This window comes from Bombus bifarius, unplaced genomic scaffold, assembly GCF_011952205.1.
Source record: "Bombus bifarius isolate JDL3187 unplaced genomic scaffold, Bbif_JDL3187 scf7180000008214, whole genome shotgun sequence".
Lineage (NCBI taxonomy): Eukaryota > Metazoa > Arthropoda > Insecta > Hymenoptera > Apidae > Bombus > Bombus bifarius.
The window spans coordinates 27,341-44,402 of NW_022884517.1; the positions used below are offsets into that span (position 1 = coordinate 27,341).

Sequence of the window (17,062 nt, forward strand, 5' to 3'; positions counted from 1 at the left end):
CGACCGCCATTTTTCTGCCGTTTCTTTGTTTTTCCTTTTTTCTCAATTTATTCCTATTTCTCTTTCCGTCTTTCGAAGAAACTCTATGCCTTCTCTTCGAGATAAGAAAGACGTGATCGCGCATCGTAGGACGAATCGATCGTGCGTCGATCGTTTCACGCCGCGCGAGTAAAATTTTCCGCACCGCTCGACGCTCGATGCTGCACGTACCTCAAAAGGACGCGTGTCAGATTGCCGGGACTTTCTTTCTTCCTTTCTCTTTAAGAACATCGAAGAAGGCACTTTTGAGTGTGTAAAGGCTCGGAAAATATGTTTAGAAAAATATGTTCTTTTTGTATATGTCTATAGTATCAAAAATATCTTTCTATCTATATATATATATACTACAATTTTAAAAATATTTCGCATCAAAAATAGTTAATCTTTTTTATACAAACGAAAAAATTCATGTTTTATAAACTAGCATTGCCTTGTGAAATATAAATGTTGTAAAGATATTTGATAAAAAATATTCGATTCATAGCACCAAGCATAGGTAATCTCAACACTATCAAAGGACTCAATAATTCCCTCTCTTTCTATTTACTCCGATTTCCTATGAAAAAGAAAAATTAAAATGGCGGGACGGATCCAGTATGAGCGAATAGTTCCGCGCGCTGGATCGTCCATAGATCGTGGATCCGTGGATAGGATACAGCTCGAGGCTTTGGCGACCGGCGCTGGTAAGCAATCGTGAGAACAGAGAGGAAAGAGGAGTTTCTTCCCTTTTCTCCAACGAAATCTCCACTGACTCGCTTCTTCCTTGTTGTTCTTCCATCCTCGAACAACAATAATGTCGGCATCACGATGTTGCACGTTCGAACCTCGTAGGACGTACCTCCGAACGAGATCTCGAACGCGTCGATCTTCTCGTCTTTCGATCGCCGCTTTAATAGTTGTAGAAATAGCGCGGGTTAACGTAACGTCGCGTTTAAGTGCATCGATAACGTGCTAATGATAATACAACGGTATATAATACCGATTTAATACCACCATCAGTATGTTATAACATTAACATTGTGGTTAGTACATCGCTCATAACATTGTAGTAGTATTACTGATATCTTGGGAATATAGTAATAATACTAGCAGCATTATCGTACTATGTATATCGTTATCGTTACGTTAGTAAAACGTTAGTGTTAGTATGAGCCATAATATACCGTTGGTGGTTAAGTGGTATCGATACGTTAACACGCGATCATCGATTACGTCGATATTATTATGAAGTTATACGTTATTTAAAATTTGATATCAGAAGAAAAAGAATTTAAAAGAAAAGTTGAAAATGAAAGATGATATTTCTACAGAAAGCGTACCAGTCGAAAGATTTGGAAACCGACTCTGCATACGTCCCGACGCCTCCGATAATCGGAACGGGGAAATTGTGGATCGTGAAACGAAGGAGTAACTTACTTTTTAAGGGGTAATCATTTATGTTACAACGAGAAAAGTCGGGGCAGAAATGAAAAAAGGGAGGTACAGAGTGGGGAAGAAAACCTGGGGCGAGGGAGAGGGAAGGAAACAGGATCGCCCAAAACGGGCGTACTTAGTGGTACCCACCCGTGGCACGACGTTATCCTTGGAAGGATAATACACCGGACACGGTGGATCGTATTTTTTTTATCTTTGACCTCCGTACTGATTCTTCACTCTTTTACTTTTTCTTTATCTTCTCATTTTTTTGTTCAAAAAATCAACCACACCGAACAGACACGCACGCAACGAGAGAAACAGGCACGCACACCATCGTTCGTCTTCGCGACGAGCCCTGTGAGGAAAGATTGCACGCAGAAAGAGTCGGAAGCCCTTCGTCGTAACTCCCTTTGAAAACGAACGCCAGCTTCAAGGTATTCAGCCTAGACGACCTTGAATCTCGAACCGACGAGAAGGTGTTAAACTCTTTGCGCTCGTTCGATAAACCATCGATAACTAGAATAATTCGATCGTCCACAATGTCGACAAATTTATCGCCGATGTATATGTTCTGACCATATGATATAATATTCTAATAATAAACGAGAATCGACGAGTAATTACGACAAAGATAGGCGACGCTATTCATCGATGTTACCCCGACACGTATCGCGTTTACAATAAATAATATTATAAATCGTACGATCGAACGAGATCAAGACTCGACTCGTTCATTCGTCACGTGTTTCGCCGGGAATAAATATGAAACATTTTTGAAAGGCGTCGAGGTAACACGTTCGATGTCCGTGAGCGCAAAGACTTAACGGAACCGGGATTTACAGACAGTAAGGATGGCAGAACTGATAGACCAGCCTCTGGCTACGTTCCGTCTTCTTCATGATCCCTTTCTTGTAGTACTGTCTGATGCTACGGCTAAGCTTGTCGTAGTTCATGGCCGGCCGATTCTTTCGTTTGCCCCAGAGTCTGGCCACGCGAACCGAGTCCTCGATCTTAAACACGCCCTTGCCACGGTCTAGCCAACGTATACAGGAACCGTGAATGCCAGGGCTTTGCAGCAGCTCCTTCAGGAACTGCCAGAGGTGAATGTGCGAGCCACCGTTACGCATTTTACCACCGCCGCCGCCGCCGCCACCACCCGTTCCTGCTTGCGAACCGCAGTCCTCGTCCTCGTCTGCAAAAAGAAACGGCGTCCAGCCAAAACGCCTCGGTTTTGTGAATCATCTAGAACTTTCCCGGATGTGCTTCGTGCGGTGATAGTGTCCTGGCGATTAAAAGTTTGAGGATTTTCTTTTGGCGTGCTTCTACCGAGCAGTGTGATGATTAAGTATATGTAGCTTGATATTCTTGGTAATCGCTGCGATGGTTGACCAGCTTTATTTTTTGTTATTTGGTTATTGGATAGGTATACGGTTATGAGTTATGGGTATGTTCTTTTGAACTCGTTCTTGCTGTTAGCTGATTGATAAGTATACCGAGTGTTCGTTATAACGGTATGCACGATATTTTAGATAATGTAGCGAAGGAGGAAACATGGTAGAAGGACAACCATTTCGTTGTGTCTTTGGGCATGCTCATTTTTAGAATTATTCTAGATATTAAGTGTGCGCGTTTGTCATTATAATCATCTTTCTAAGTTCTTGTTTACATAATTTATTGCTAGATTAAAAACTGGAATGAAAGCTTTAGCAGTATCTAATTTGCAAAGTGAATTCTTTCGTTGACTAAATACGTAGATATATTTATTAAGTTCATGCGTTAGGTATTTGGTTAGTGGGTACATATACACATATACATATAACACGAAGTTATTTCTGATTAGAATATTAATATTTACGGACAATTATAGCTCGTAACTGGATGAGGTTCAGTGATAAGATACAGTGATAAGGATGCTTAATCCATTATAATGATATAGTTAATAAGTGTGCAAAGTACGTTGCGATAAAAGATTATAGTGTTCAGTCGGTGAATAGAAACCATTTACTTTTACAATTACCATATTAATATTTACTTCGAATTCTAACTATGTCTTCGGGTTATTATAGTCTAAGGTAATTTATTAATCACATCGATGCAAGCTATCTCTACTGTGATGGTAATTTAACGTATTGATATGTTGTGTTTGTGGTGTATAGTTAATAAATGGTTATGACAGAATGCATAATTATGGAGTGTATATAATTAATCATAATCAGACATCCTGATTTCTTGTAGTAAGCTAAGATGTTTAGAATATTAAAGTTAGTTTACTGCCATAGCCGTTACTTTTTTAAACGTTAGCGGAGTTAATTAATCTGGACATATATATATAGTTATAAAGATGGAAATTTTTACGTTAAAAATTGCAGAGCACATTATGTAGAGAATAGTAGAGCATCATATGTGAGTATTATAATTTTAATGAGTATGTTTAAGCAGCGAAACGATTCCATCGTTTGAGAAGTTCTATAGTCGTCGCGTGTTTGCAAATGAGATTTTTGTATATTATTATTCACGAATCTCACTATCTTTAGCACGAATGGAAACTAAGTTCTAGAGATATCCAAACCCTTTGCCTTGCGGTTTCTTTTTTGGTTATTATATAATATCATTGACTAAATCCTATTACAAATAAAATCCTTTTTCGTTAGATTGGAGCTGACACGACATTGTAAGACAAAAGAGGTTAAAGTAATCTTGACATATTAAAAGCAGTTATAAAATACTAGACAACGTTTAATGATTGACATACCATCGGAGAAATCTCCGCTGCAAGTGGAGCCCTTAACACTAGCTGGAGTTGTGTTCGTAATAGGGGATGAGGTGTTATTGTTACTGTTAGATATTTGCACAACTGGGGGAACCCAGGAAGCTGCTAATGTGTTACGTGGAGATTCTTCGACTGTTGCTTTCCAAATTTCTAGTTGCGCATGAAGAATGCTTCCACACTGAAACAAAAGAAGCCAAAAGATTGTATAAAAAAGTTAAATAATTATTTAATCAAAGAAGTATATTATCCATCTAATCAATCATATTTCTCAAATAGAAATTTTTACTGTTTGACAGGAGCAATTTTCTGGAACTAAACTGTAAAAACATTGTTGTTTAACAAAAACAAAACAACATTGTTAAAACAAAAATTGTTTTCGTTATGTTATGTTTAAAAACATACATAGAAAATGTTCGACAAAAAGATTATCCCACGTTTTCCATCATTTAAAACGAATTGTTCATAGAAATTTCATTACCCACGTTATAACTCATCCGAGAATTTTCCTGTCGAATCACTCGTAAGAGTCGTTTTCTCTCGCATTCTGAAAAAAATCGCGTTATCTCTAATGGCTCCATATGGAGCCCATTTGCATGAATACCTGTCTCTCGGTACGGTAAGGTGTTCCAAGAATGTACTTTTAGCGGTTGCCATTTGGCAACGGCAGGAACGAACGGGAGAAAAAGAAGGAACGATGGGAAGAGGAGAAGTCAAGAAGAGCCGAGTAGATAAATTTATCATAGCCGAAGATTAATAGCGGCTTGCACAAATTCTATAGTAATGTAAAACAATTAAGCTTCACGGTAACCGTATGCACCTAAAGCACCTGGTGGATGAACAGAAATGCAAATTGAAGGTAGTCGATAAAAGTTGCTAAAAAGAATTGGAGTATCCGATGATAACTGTAAATTCACGAGTGAATACTTTTGAAGATGCGACAGATCGTAATTAAAAGGATTTATGAGATTACCATGTACAGTAGAACCGCTAACAGACATACAGGAGCAGAAGAAAGCAATTCTTTCATCAATCAAATGTATAATATACTGATTATGGTAATTAAAATTCGGAATAATTTTTTATTCTTTGCGTTCAATTACGTTTAAGCATGTTAGAGATTTTTAAGTACACACGGGATTCTTTTCTTCGGTGACTGTATAAAAGTTCGATATCATTCAAATAATAATCGTACTTGTAACAGTAAATCGAAAAAAGAAATTGCACGAACATGATCCCTAACACATGTACGAAACGATCTATTAAACGGACTCGATACGCGTTTCGATACTTAATTAAACAGCAGTAACGTATCTCTTCGACCCGGTTTCAAGGTTCCACCGGAAACCTTAAACTTCACGTACGCGCTGTTGAACCCGCCGCTACCTTATCAAGGTCGACCAGCAACGTTCCGTAAAGTTGCACGTCCACGCAGCAGCATTCCTTTCTTAATTAACCAACCTAACCCAAGACCATCCAAAACGAGGTAGTACGTTCGAAAGAGCGATAACCAACTAATAGTTATCTGCTAATCAACTAGCAATGAACTTTAACAACGAAGAAATCGTAAATAACAGAAGACAAGAAAGAAGAAGAAGAAGAGAAAGAAGAAGAGTTTGGAGTGGGAGGTTGGAATACGTAAGCGTTAGAATTCCTGCGACGCGACGATGTCGTTGAGCCGCAAGAGAAGAGAAAGCGGCTCCGCTGAGACGCAATAGGCAGTCGAGCGAGCCAGGCAAAAGAGCCAGGCATTCAGCCAGCCGTTGACCCACTTTTCGTTCGTTTCTGCTGACCAAATAGCGCGTCCTATAGACGTACACGCGCGATCACCAGTCCTGTTGCTCGACTCGCTGGAAGCTGGAACATAGGATCCCACGAGGGGAATCACGGGGATATTCAACGCACCTAGATGCATTTATGTGCTGCGAGGACCGAGCATACGGTGACTATGTGTCACGCATACTGTAGGGACTCTATGCGCGACGTCAACGGACCTCTACCATTTAGAGATGGCGACGGCGATAGGTTGCGTGCGTCGAAGTCGTTGCACTTTGGGCAATAGAATGACGCGTTGGAACGGTTGCACTTGAGGTAGTTGGATGAAATATGGAATTCGAATAAGTTTGGGGTTGTTTTTAGGATGATTCTTTGGATCTCTTAAAAGTTTGTAATTTGAATCAGAATTAAAAACATAGCGTGTCAGTGCAGGTATTGAGAGTAGTATTTGAGGGTTGTGTGTTCTTATGGCACCGTATCATGTTCAGTAAGGTTTTAAATTTGCGATTTTATCATCGATTAAGTAACTTTATTTCCATACTTCTTTTAAATGTCTACTTAGAGTCATTAGAATAATTCGTGCTGGTGAAAGACATATTTCTTTCGTTAGGAATTTTTAAGAAGTACATGAGACACGAAAATAGTAAAGTAATACCACATGATCGTTTCTGATCGCTAAACTACGGATGAACTCATCCATTGGAACATCAGAACTAGTCAGAGAAAGGCAGGAAACACTAAGAGAGAGGAAGAGGGGACTGGATAAATTACATATTCGTTAAATGCAAATGCTCGTTGGTAATAGAGTGGTCGCAGATTTTTAAATCGGTTAGAACTATGTTACGTGGTCTGGCCAGAGGCTCGAATGGCGCACGCGAGCTGGCTCTGTGTAATTTTCAAGCAGTGAGATCGCGACGCGAGCAATGGGAACTCGGCACGATGTTCGATTCACGAAACGTTCGAAGAATCGAATTCTCAGCGGTCGATTATACATACCAGGCCGGGCTCGCACGCCGAACGAATATCCATAACGAATGCGGAATATTACGTTAATAACTTCTTCAGGATTCGCTGCGGCGCCGTATGAATTATTTAACCCGCGGGAATCGCGTTCAATTTCAGGTCAAAGGTAAAACAGTTTGCTTGCCAACCCACCATCTTCTTACTCTAGCCGCATCGCAAACCATAATGGACGAACAATGAGCGGCCACGCTACCGCGTGAAGATCATTATCGAAGAATTCGTGCGAGCACACTTTGATCGAAGCAGGGTGTGAAATTTCTGCCTGTAACGGTGCGTGACTGGATAAGAAAGCACTTTTGTACGAAAGGAGTTGAAGAGTTATACGATGAAAGAAAGATTGTAAGAGTGCACACGCTACTTGACAATATATCTACTAGCTCTATATATTAGATTATTGGCTTTCGTATGTCAGATAAATATTAAAAATTTTCTGTTAGCATCTGATTAATAGCGATTTTCACATCGAGACCAAAGGGTACGCAACCGACGAAAGAATTCACGAAATTAGGAATAGTACATGACCGTGAGTTCGATCATGATTCTATGTTAAGAAGTCAGCGGTGGATGCCGTACGGTACAATTATCCAATTACAAGATATAAAGCTGAATCCATTATGCATGACCACTTCTATCTCCCTCTGCTAATGCAGGTATATCCAGTCTGCCCGCTATTAATTTCCATTGCGTTCTCGAGATATGATTTTAAGAGACAGGAGGGCTGCCGACGTATCGAGATCACCGGTTTCCGTGCTACGAGTCAGAAAGTTAACCTTCGTTCACTCTTCGAAATTACGCTACGTCTCATCGCGGATCGTGATCATCATCGAGTTCAGCTTCGGACACTCGTTCGAGACGTTAACCGGGAGTTATTTCCCCCTTTCGTTTATCTAAGGACACCGTTAGCGAAGCGTGACATTTTTTAAAATCATTCATATCCAATAATTTACAGAATGTTCTACGTATATGTCTAATGAATATTCTGTCTCCTCGAAATCATAAAACATGACTAGATGGTAACATACTATCTGAAAGGACATATCACGTGAACGTGACAACTCAAGCAATAATCAGTAAATCAAGACGAAGACATTTTACATTCATGTTAACAGGAGTTAATTTGTCTTCATCGTGGTTATTTAAGTGGTGCTAGTTGAAAACTGACCAGACATAAATCCGCATCTATATACCTATAGAACCACGCTAAACAAGAAAACGAGATTACGTATTATTCTTCGTCAAGATAGGAAAATAAAGCAGGAAACTTTCTCATAAAATTTCATATACACTACGAAAATACAAATATAGTTTCTTTCTCCCCTTTTGAAAAATTTCTTTATAGTAGACACTTTTTAAATTCGTGGTCGATCTTGCTAACACTCTCCTAGACGAAAAATCGCGAAGTTCAACTATTTTAATTCGTACGTCAAGTCGGAGAATTCTCGCTTTAAGGCTCGTCGACTCTACTCAATAACGGTCTATCGAGCTGAGTACAGAAATCTGCAATCTGTGTGATGCTAAAAGCACGTATTCCAGCGACGTACAAAAGGTGTATCTGGAGAATTCTGGTTCCGTTAAGCGGCACAAACCGTATTATTACGCCAGTTGCTTACTCATACCGTCGCGTCGCGCCGTTCCTTCTAGCCCGTCCAGCATGGATTACGAGGAAAAAACGTGGACGCACATCGATTCCCAGGAAATTCACTTTCACCGGACCTTGTCCATGAGTGTTTCTCGAGTGACTCGCGCCATTAGTTTCTTCATCGAATGTGGTCAGGTCAGACTTTTTATTTCGTTATGTTTCCCTGCTTTTCGCAGCGAGAGCCACCAAACCGCAATATTGTGCGTACAAAATGGTGTTCGATAAAACGTAGTTTCGTATATTAGCTTCCACGGGCGTGTATCGGAATTTTTGGGCACTTTCTGTCGAACATTGGAAATGCTTTATTCATATAAAAGTCGTTCTTTGTAGCAATGTAGTTGAAGAATTTTTTATGTATCGATCGGGGAAGCTATCTGGTTATGGATTTGACGACTTTTTGAAACTACTTTTACATTTTTACCTTGATTGATTGGAATTTGTGTGATATTAAACAGCATTGTTTTTGAAAGCGTACACACTTTCTGTACAATTAAAACACTTTGCTGCATTTGATTTAGTAAGTTAAGTTAAGTTAAATTGTATTAGTAGCATTTAAAATAACACAACCACGTGCATTGTCTGTTAAAAAGAAATTCCGACAGCGATAACGCCAGAAATGAAATCCGTTGTAAATTCTTGGACCGACACTAGATAACCTTTTTTTAAAAATATCGACGCAAACGACATTGTCGACAGATAACGAACGAGAATATTGCCTATGCGTAGCAATCGTAATTCATTGAAGCATTTCGCTATCGAGATTATGTGTTTTTCTTTTTAATTATAAACAAGTATTCTTTAGTCATTCTAGTAAACCGATAAAAGAATTCAGAAACGATTAAAAGAACGAATGGTTTATTAATTGAAATGTTACGTCATATTTTAAACTTGTTACATTATTATTTTGTACGTTGTGCAACTAGGATGCAATTAAAGATAAAACGATCGCTCATTCAATTTCTAAGGAAACAAAAGATATTTTGATGCTAGATTTATCATAATTTTATTCCGAATCGAAATGAATTTTTCCTCTTAATAAATATAATTTCCTTTTGAAGAAACACTAGAAAATCTTTCAAATCAAATTTTCCAATAATCTCCAATTACATTAATCGATATCTTTGGGATAGATGACCGAACTGTTTTCAAAACGAAACTCAAATTAATACTTTCATGGGAGTCGCTAATAACCAATTCTAGTAATTGACGCAATTATATGTAACCAGTGGGTAACAACGATGGAACTTCCTCATCTGCCGGCACGATTCTCTTATTCAACTCCTGAACGTCACCAGCAGGATGACGCGCGTTTATCGTTGCCGGCAATCACCGACCATGACGTTCAACCAAACATTTTGCACCGGCAATTTATCGAAACACCACGAAATTCCATTGACTAATTGCTTCGTTAAAACGGTCTGCGAATAATCATCGTTGGTTGCTGTCTCAAGAACGGCATTGCGTAACGGTACCCGTTGAAAGTGCGACTTATGCACTGGCCGATTTAAAAGCAGACGAGTCGGCGAACGACAGAACCAGCAGAGCCGTAATCAATCTTTCGTAAGATTATTCTCGACTTACCTGAGGGGCACGCTGACAGAATTCCTCTTCCGTCAGGGAAGCTAACGTAGCACCGTCCACGTTGAAGCTCTCCAGTGGCACCGAGGGCAATTGCAGCTGCCTTCTGGCCCACTGGATCCAGGCTGCTACGTCCGCAGCACTCCAGCGTCGTGGCTCTGCAATTATTCCAATTGTTTCCAATAATTATCGATGCACATTCATTATTAGATATTATTTCGATATTAAACTTTTTACTTCGTCACACTGTTAATTTATTTGCGAAGAGGAAGACACGTTTGACGAAGCATAATAATTATGGCGCTAGGTTTGACTAATATAAATAGTGCAAAATAAATAAATTTCGTTTTCATTAGTTTCAAACAATACAATTTTCCATGTATTTTTGTTCTCTTTAGTTTCCAATTCCATGTTATAGTTTTACTACTCGAAACGTCGACATAGATTTTATTTACGTACTCGATACAATACACTTTTGTCATACTTACGACATCTATTGTCACTTCTATTCGACACTTATGCCATTGCGTACACTCATTTCTCATATAGTCGAGACAACTTTTAGCTTTGGAACACACGTATCGAAGTTTCACGACACGCGATCGATACAGTTACTTTCGATTTCACTACCGAACTTTCTACGTTCCATCGCGAAGCTCATTCTATTTCGCCGATCTATCTCGCGAACTCTTGTTCGTTGGTTGCAAACGAAATTACGGTCATTCGCACTAAAATCGTGTCATCCCATTGCAACGCGATCACAGGTATCGAAAATTTTTCAATTAGTTAGAGAAGGTGCGGAAGAACCGTAGATGACCTTGAGTGAAGCCCTCAAAATTTCGTAACCGTGAAAGCACGGTGTGACTCCGTAACTTATTCCGAGCATGACATCATGCGACCAACTAATAGTCGAACCGGTCGCTCCTACGTTCACGAAGATAACGTCGAACGTTTGCCCGCGGCAAGGTAGCAAGAAGGTCTGAGTCTAATGGACGCTCACGCATCTTCTTATTGCTTATCGAGGTTACATCTATCCGTGGTTCACTTATTCATTACGTTGCGTTAGTTCGCGATGATAATTTTTCGACTCTGTTTTGTTGGAAGTATGTTCTAATAATGCCATTTAATAAGGCATAGGTCTTGCGCAATTTAATAATTATACGAAGAAGAATCATGTTATAAAGAATTAAAAACAGAAGTTCAGAAGTCATAATCCGAGTCAGCTATCGCCACATACTTCATATTTTATCTTTTAATATTCAAAGAACGTGACCAGTCATTATGTAACAACGAAGTATCGTGTACTGTATGCAGACACGTAAATTTTTTGAATATTAATTGATTAATCAAAGAAATCACTCACCGGGATGAATACCAAGAGCCACGCAGGTATTGTCGAAGTCCTTCTGGAGCTGCTGGATGGCCAGACTGAGGACAGGTTCGATCTGTTCTCTGGTCAGATCACCGACACATTCGCCGGCTTCCATGTCTTCCACGAACCCTGTCCCGACGCTACCCAGATCCACGGGTCTCAAATTGTACTTTCTTTGAAAGCTGGTATCCCTCAAAACCTCTCTGAGCAACTGATGATCGCTCTTTTGTCCGTCCTTGAACAGCTCCTCCTCCTTTTGCAGAGGATTTCGGACCTCGTCCTGTATTCTCTCAAGTTTCAGAACATTTGTTCTCGCGGCATCCGCGAAATCCTTTCTGGTACCTTTAAACAGCAAGTTTCTCAAAGGAGAACTGTTCTCGAGTTCCACAGGATCTGGTGAGGAAGAAGTACTCGATGAGGAGGACGACAACGGGGAGGAGGAATTGCTGGTGTTGCCACTGGTATTGCTATTGCTGCTGCTACAGCTGGATCGAGGCTCTTCCTTGAACAGGATTTCCTTCAGCAACGGGTGTCCTTGCACTGCGGTATCCTCTTTCTTCGCGAAGAAGTCCGCGTCAAGGCTGTTGTAAATATCCTCCTCTGTCCTGGGTGGTGTGCACGGCACTGTACAGTCAGTAGAATCCTCCCGGTAACCTAGACTCTCGGCTAGGAGTCTGAAATTAGGATTGTGGAGACCGTTTGTTAATATAATATACGATTCAAATTGCAACTTTAACTTGCAACTGCAACTTTAAGACAAATTAGTATTTTATCGAAAAATGTCAAAATAGAGTTTCGTAAATTCGTTTAACTTAAAAAACTAATAAAATAGGCAGAACATGATTTACCTGGACTCCTGCAAAATAGCAAGAAGATCGAGGCTCTTTTCTCTCTTAACCGGCTGCTTCGCGGGAGGTTCTGGACTGGTCGGATAGAATTGAGCACTCTGAGGACTCCTAGGCACGTAGTATGGACTCGTCGGGTATCCTGGTGAACCTTCATGCGAGTAGTTAGGGGATAGTTCACCACCAGCACCGGGGTAAGGTGAACTCGAGTAAGCGGTCGGCGAACTGGGGCGAGGCGATTGTGCTTCCTGTTTGATTTGCGTTGCTTTCAGTGTACTCTGCGTGTTCGTAGCGGCATAATCGTCCGACAGAAGGGACAAATCGAACTGGAATGTACTGTAATCGAACGACGGCGAATAGCCGGCTGCAGTAGGTACTGTCTGTGGCATCTGAAACAAACATTTTATGATAGATTTTACGAGTTTTACGTTTGTAGAAGAATTTGTTGCGAAGAATGTTCTATATTTTTTGCAAGATAACCTTCTGTATTTTCGAATTTTGTTGAATGTGGCAGTTGAAATTAGGTTAATAAAATACAATACCTATGCATTCCCATATCATTATAATGCACGTATGCATAAGAAAGAGGCAGGAGAATATAATTCAATACTTTATATCGAATGATCAATAACTTTAATGATTTGACGAGAAGAAAACGAACTGTACAGAAACTCACCGGAGGTTATAATGTTTTTACTTTCCACCCCCGACGACTCACGATTTATTTCGGCGCATACAAGTGAAAAAAAAATCTAGTCGAAATGTTACACTTTCTTCGAGAGTACAACGACAGACCAAGGGTCCATTTATCTTTCCGCGTGTTTATTGCCCGTCCCGTGCTTAAACTCGTGTCAGTTTGTTACGCTTCGTAAGTCACTTATGGCTTAAGGCGATCTTCCTACTCATCTCTGAAACTTGCGAACCGGCCGAGGTCGCGATATCGTTCTGTCAACTGTCTAATTCGAACGTTAACGTCATGATCATTTCGATATGAACGTGTAATTGCGTTCACAAGCACTTTATCTCTCGTCTTTCACTGGAAATTTTCATACTGCTTTGAGAAAATTGATAAATAGAAATTTTACACTATCTAAGTGTAATCGGAATTTTATTATACATAATTTTATTTTACAAGAAATTATAGTCGACTATTATTTCATTTTGATCTGTAAATTAAGAATCAATAATGGCTATATATACATAGACTGTTTGGTATCAGTATGAAGGTATAGTGACGTAATAAACTAATACAGTGGTAAGCGAGTAAAATTAGACTTGAAAGAGTACCGAAGAATATACTACTGAAATGAGTAAACAACAGTAAAATGAGAACAAGTAAAACAAAATTTTAAGAAATCTAGACATATGATATAAAAGCTTCTAAGTTACATGAAGTTGCATAAGATTAAATTCAATGTATCTTGCGATAAAAACGAGCGTTATAGATACAGAATGCACAATAACATTAAATTAACCTACTAGCGAGTGCTGGAAAAATCATTTTCATAAATGATATGAGACTCTTGGTATATTTTATAAATACTTTTTAATTATTTATAATTATGTACGCTACGTCTTACAGCGTCATTAATTCAGCGAAATATACAATAAAAATTCCTCTTCATCATTGGTGAAAGGAAGAGCACGCGGTAATTAAAACTTCATTCGGTCGGTCCACCGAGTACGTGTTCACGGGATCAAAGGATTCGATAGGATCAGTCGCAGGATATTGTGGCGTGAAAATAGCGCGGCTTTGCTATCTGGTCTCGCGATCCTCGCTGTAATAATAAATATCTGCCTTGGTTTCCTTGTAAATAATCGTTAACGACTCGCTATTATCTCGAGTCTAGGGTCGAAAGAAAGGTAAAAAATAAAGGTAAAAGTGGGCGAGTAAAGGAAGTCCTAGTGGTTTGAGCCGAAACGAAACGAAACACTTTCCCCGACGTGGTATGCCTGTGCACCTTAAGGGCCCATTTATCTTTCCGTGTGTTTATTGCCCGTCGTGTGTTTGACCTCGCATCAGTTTGTTACGCTTTGTAAGCCCATTACAACGTTCCCAGTGCATCTTCCCTACGCTCAGGCGGGGTCGCGTCTGACATTTTGACGTAGTGCCCCGCAAAGGTCGACGCGAAATAAACGATTATACCCATACACGAGGCCGCGGATTTGCACGCTTACAGTGTATATACCAACGTAGAGACACAATACCATCCCTTCTCCATCTGGAACCGTGTAACATCGCGTATACCGTCATGGCTAGAGAAACGAGGATAGAGAAGAGTAGAAGGAAGAAAGAGAGGACAGCTCTAGGAGAAGAGATACGGGAAGGCCGAGCCACAAAAGAGGACCGCGTATTTCTCGACTTCTCTCTAGCCTCCCGCGAAAGGTCCCGGCAAGAAAGAGAATGTTTATCTATGCTGATGGGATCTATGGACTATGGAATCCTCGGCCGAGCTTTCCTGAATCGCCTGCGCAAAAGAATGGGTTGCTTTAACCCCTCTGCCGCACAAGCAGGACACGGAGAGATTGGTATTCCGGAAACTGATCAACTTGTTGGAATGAAATTTTAAATGTTTTCATTGAGTTTTACTTTTGCGATGTAGATTAGAACAGGTTTATAATTAAGAGTATCCTAGACGAATGACTGATGTTTGGCACTACAATTCCTTTTTTATAACATCTTGTTTAAGAAAATTAAATCCAATGTTATTTAACAGATTTTAAATATTTACACGATCATCGATTAATTACTGATCAATCCACGCTTCCTTGAAATCCACCGATACCTTTTGCACACGATATAAGTTCGTTACAATTAAGAAACTTAAGTCAAACGACATAAAAACAGACGGTATCGTCTGATTTTTGGTTAATTAACTGACAACATGGGTTGCGACATATACCCGTTCGAACGAAAGTCTGGTTTTTACGTGATAGGATGTTAGGTATCACAAAATCTTCTCCGTAATGACGAGTTTTTAAGATTTCCACAGTTTCCTGTTTGGCCTTTCCTAGGGACTAGAGATTGACATCACTGGCCAACGGTGCAACTGCGATCTTTCCTTTAGTACATTAAACGCGAAATTTTAGCCGAGTTACGGATCCGACCTCATCATTTTGGAGAAATCAACACCTCTTAGTTCGATTGCTCTGTTCAGAAAAACCAGCTTCGACGAGCCGCGATTTAAGTGCTCGATAGATCGATGTACGGTTTTCTCGTCGTAATTAATTTTGCTTAAAAGGCTACTTTTTGCGCGACAAACGAGTATCTCCGCGAAGAGCCACGATAAAATGTCATTTTAATGGCTCGTGCTTGGCCATGAATCGACTTGTAGCTGTGTTTTTTGCGGAACTCATTGGGGATATTAATTGGGATGGTTGAAGCGTTTGATATAATTGGGCAAAAAGAACAGAGAATATATTACTTGTCATTTTTTTGCTTCTGATAATATCTGGAAACGTAACGATTTGAAATTGACACTGTTCTTGTTAAATATGTTTATAAATCCAATTTTTATTCTTTTCATAATAAAATATTCGTAATTCTAGAGGGAAAATATTATTTTCATAGATCACGATGCTTTTCTATTGCATCGAGATAGAGAGACGATTTTTCTAACTCAACTTAAATTTACGACTTCGTTATACTCGTATCGTATCTATGTTTCATATTACATAAGCGATACAATTTTTCGACACTTTTTCGTGATTCGTTTATATTTATAATTCGTGACAACTCTGATAAGACGGTAGTAACTCATTGATTCGCGCTGAATCATTAATTTAATAGAAAACCTAAAATTTCTGGTGTTTCGCAATCATTGCGAAATAATCAATCTTTTTATTGTCAGCTAGAAGTCCGTATTCAACTAAGTTACACAATTGAAATAACAAAATGTTAAAGAAAAGACACATTATGTTGTTAATAGATAAATCTTAAAAAATTTTTCATGCGACGCCCTAAATTTTACCCTTAAACAGCTGTTTATATTTAAACTTCCAGTCCAGCTCCAAAATAAACGTAGATAAAATGCAGATATCAAAGTCCAGTGTCGAATTTGAAGAAGATCGATAAGAAATTATCGGTTTCACGGTGATATGCACCTTCGAAGAAACAGTTTCCAGAGGATACCAGTTACCAACGTTTTATGATAACTAAGGGATTATCACAGTTGGGATTTCATAACGAACAACGTCTGAGCCAAATTAAATTTGCGCGTGATCGATAATACCCTCAGTTAAAAAATCTTGACCTTCGATAGCGTTCATCGAAGGAAGTCTCTTGTCGAATTCCGTTAAACTCTCTCGGCGCGGCATTCAATTGATTTCCGTGCGAGCATTTGGATTTGTGTTCATATGTGGCGGCGAATTTATTTTGACCGGAAATCCATATCTCATGATCAGTCATTCACTTTTATTGCAAGTTTTTCGTCAAGACTTGTAATTAAGATATGACATTATACGACATTTCATTTTATTTTCACCTACCAATATAATCCATGTACTTTAAACCGAGACCGAATTATATCTAAAATTCCAAGATAGGGTTCAAGGGGGGTTTTTGACCCGGCAAGAGAACAACAGCCAGGTTCAAGGACGATAATTTT

The 17,062-nt window shown here is 39.4% G+C and overlaps 1 protein-coding gene across 2 annotated transcripts in view; it reads right to left on the reverse strand.

The window, feature by feature from the left end:
- Positions 1 to 573: 573 nt before the first annotated feature.
- LOC117211030 (DNA-binding protein D-ETS-4) overlaps positions 574 to 17,062 on the reverse strand; it is a 58,629-nt gene continuing 42,140 nt past the window's right edge. For both annotated transcript variants that reach the window (XM_033454583.1, XM_033454584.1), the window contains exons 2-6: positions 12,459 to 12,844; positions 11,602 to 12,284; positions 10,242 to 10,396; positions 4,208 to 4,403; positions 574 to 2,647 (exon numbers count right to left, since the gene is read on the reverse strand). In XM_033454583.1, the coding sequence (XP_033310474.1) occupies positions 2,292 to 2,647; positions 4,208 to 4,403; positions 10,242 to 10,396; positions 11,602 to 12,284; positions 12,459 to 12,844 (1,776 nt within the window). In that variant the 3' untranslated portion in view covers positions 574 to 2,291. The remainder of the gene's footprint in view (positions 2,648 to 4,207; positions 4,404 to 10,241; positions 10,397 to 11,601; positions 12,285 to 12,458; positions 12,845 to 17,062) is intronic.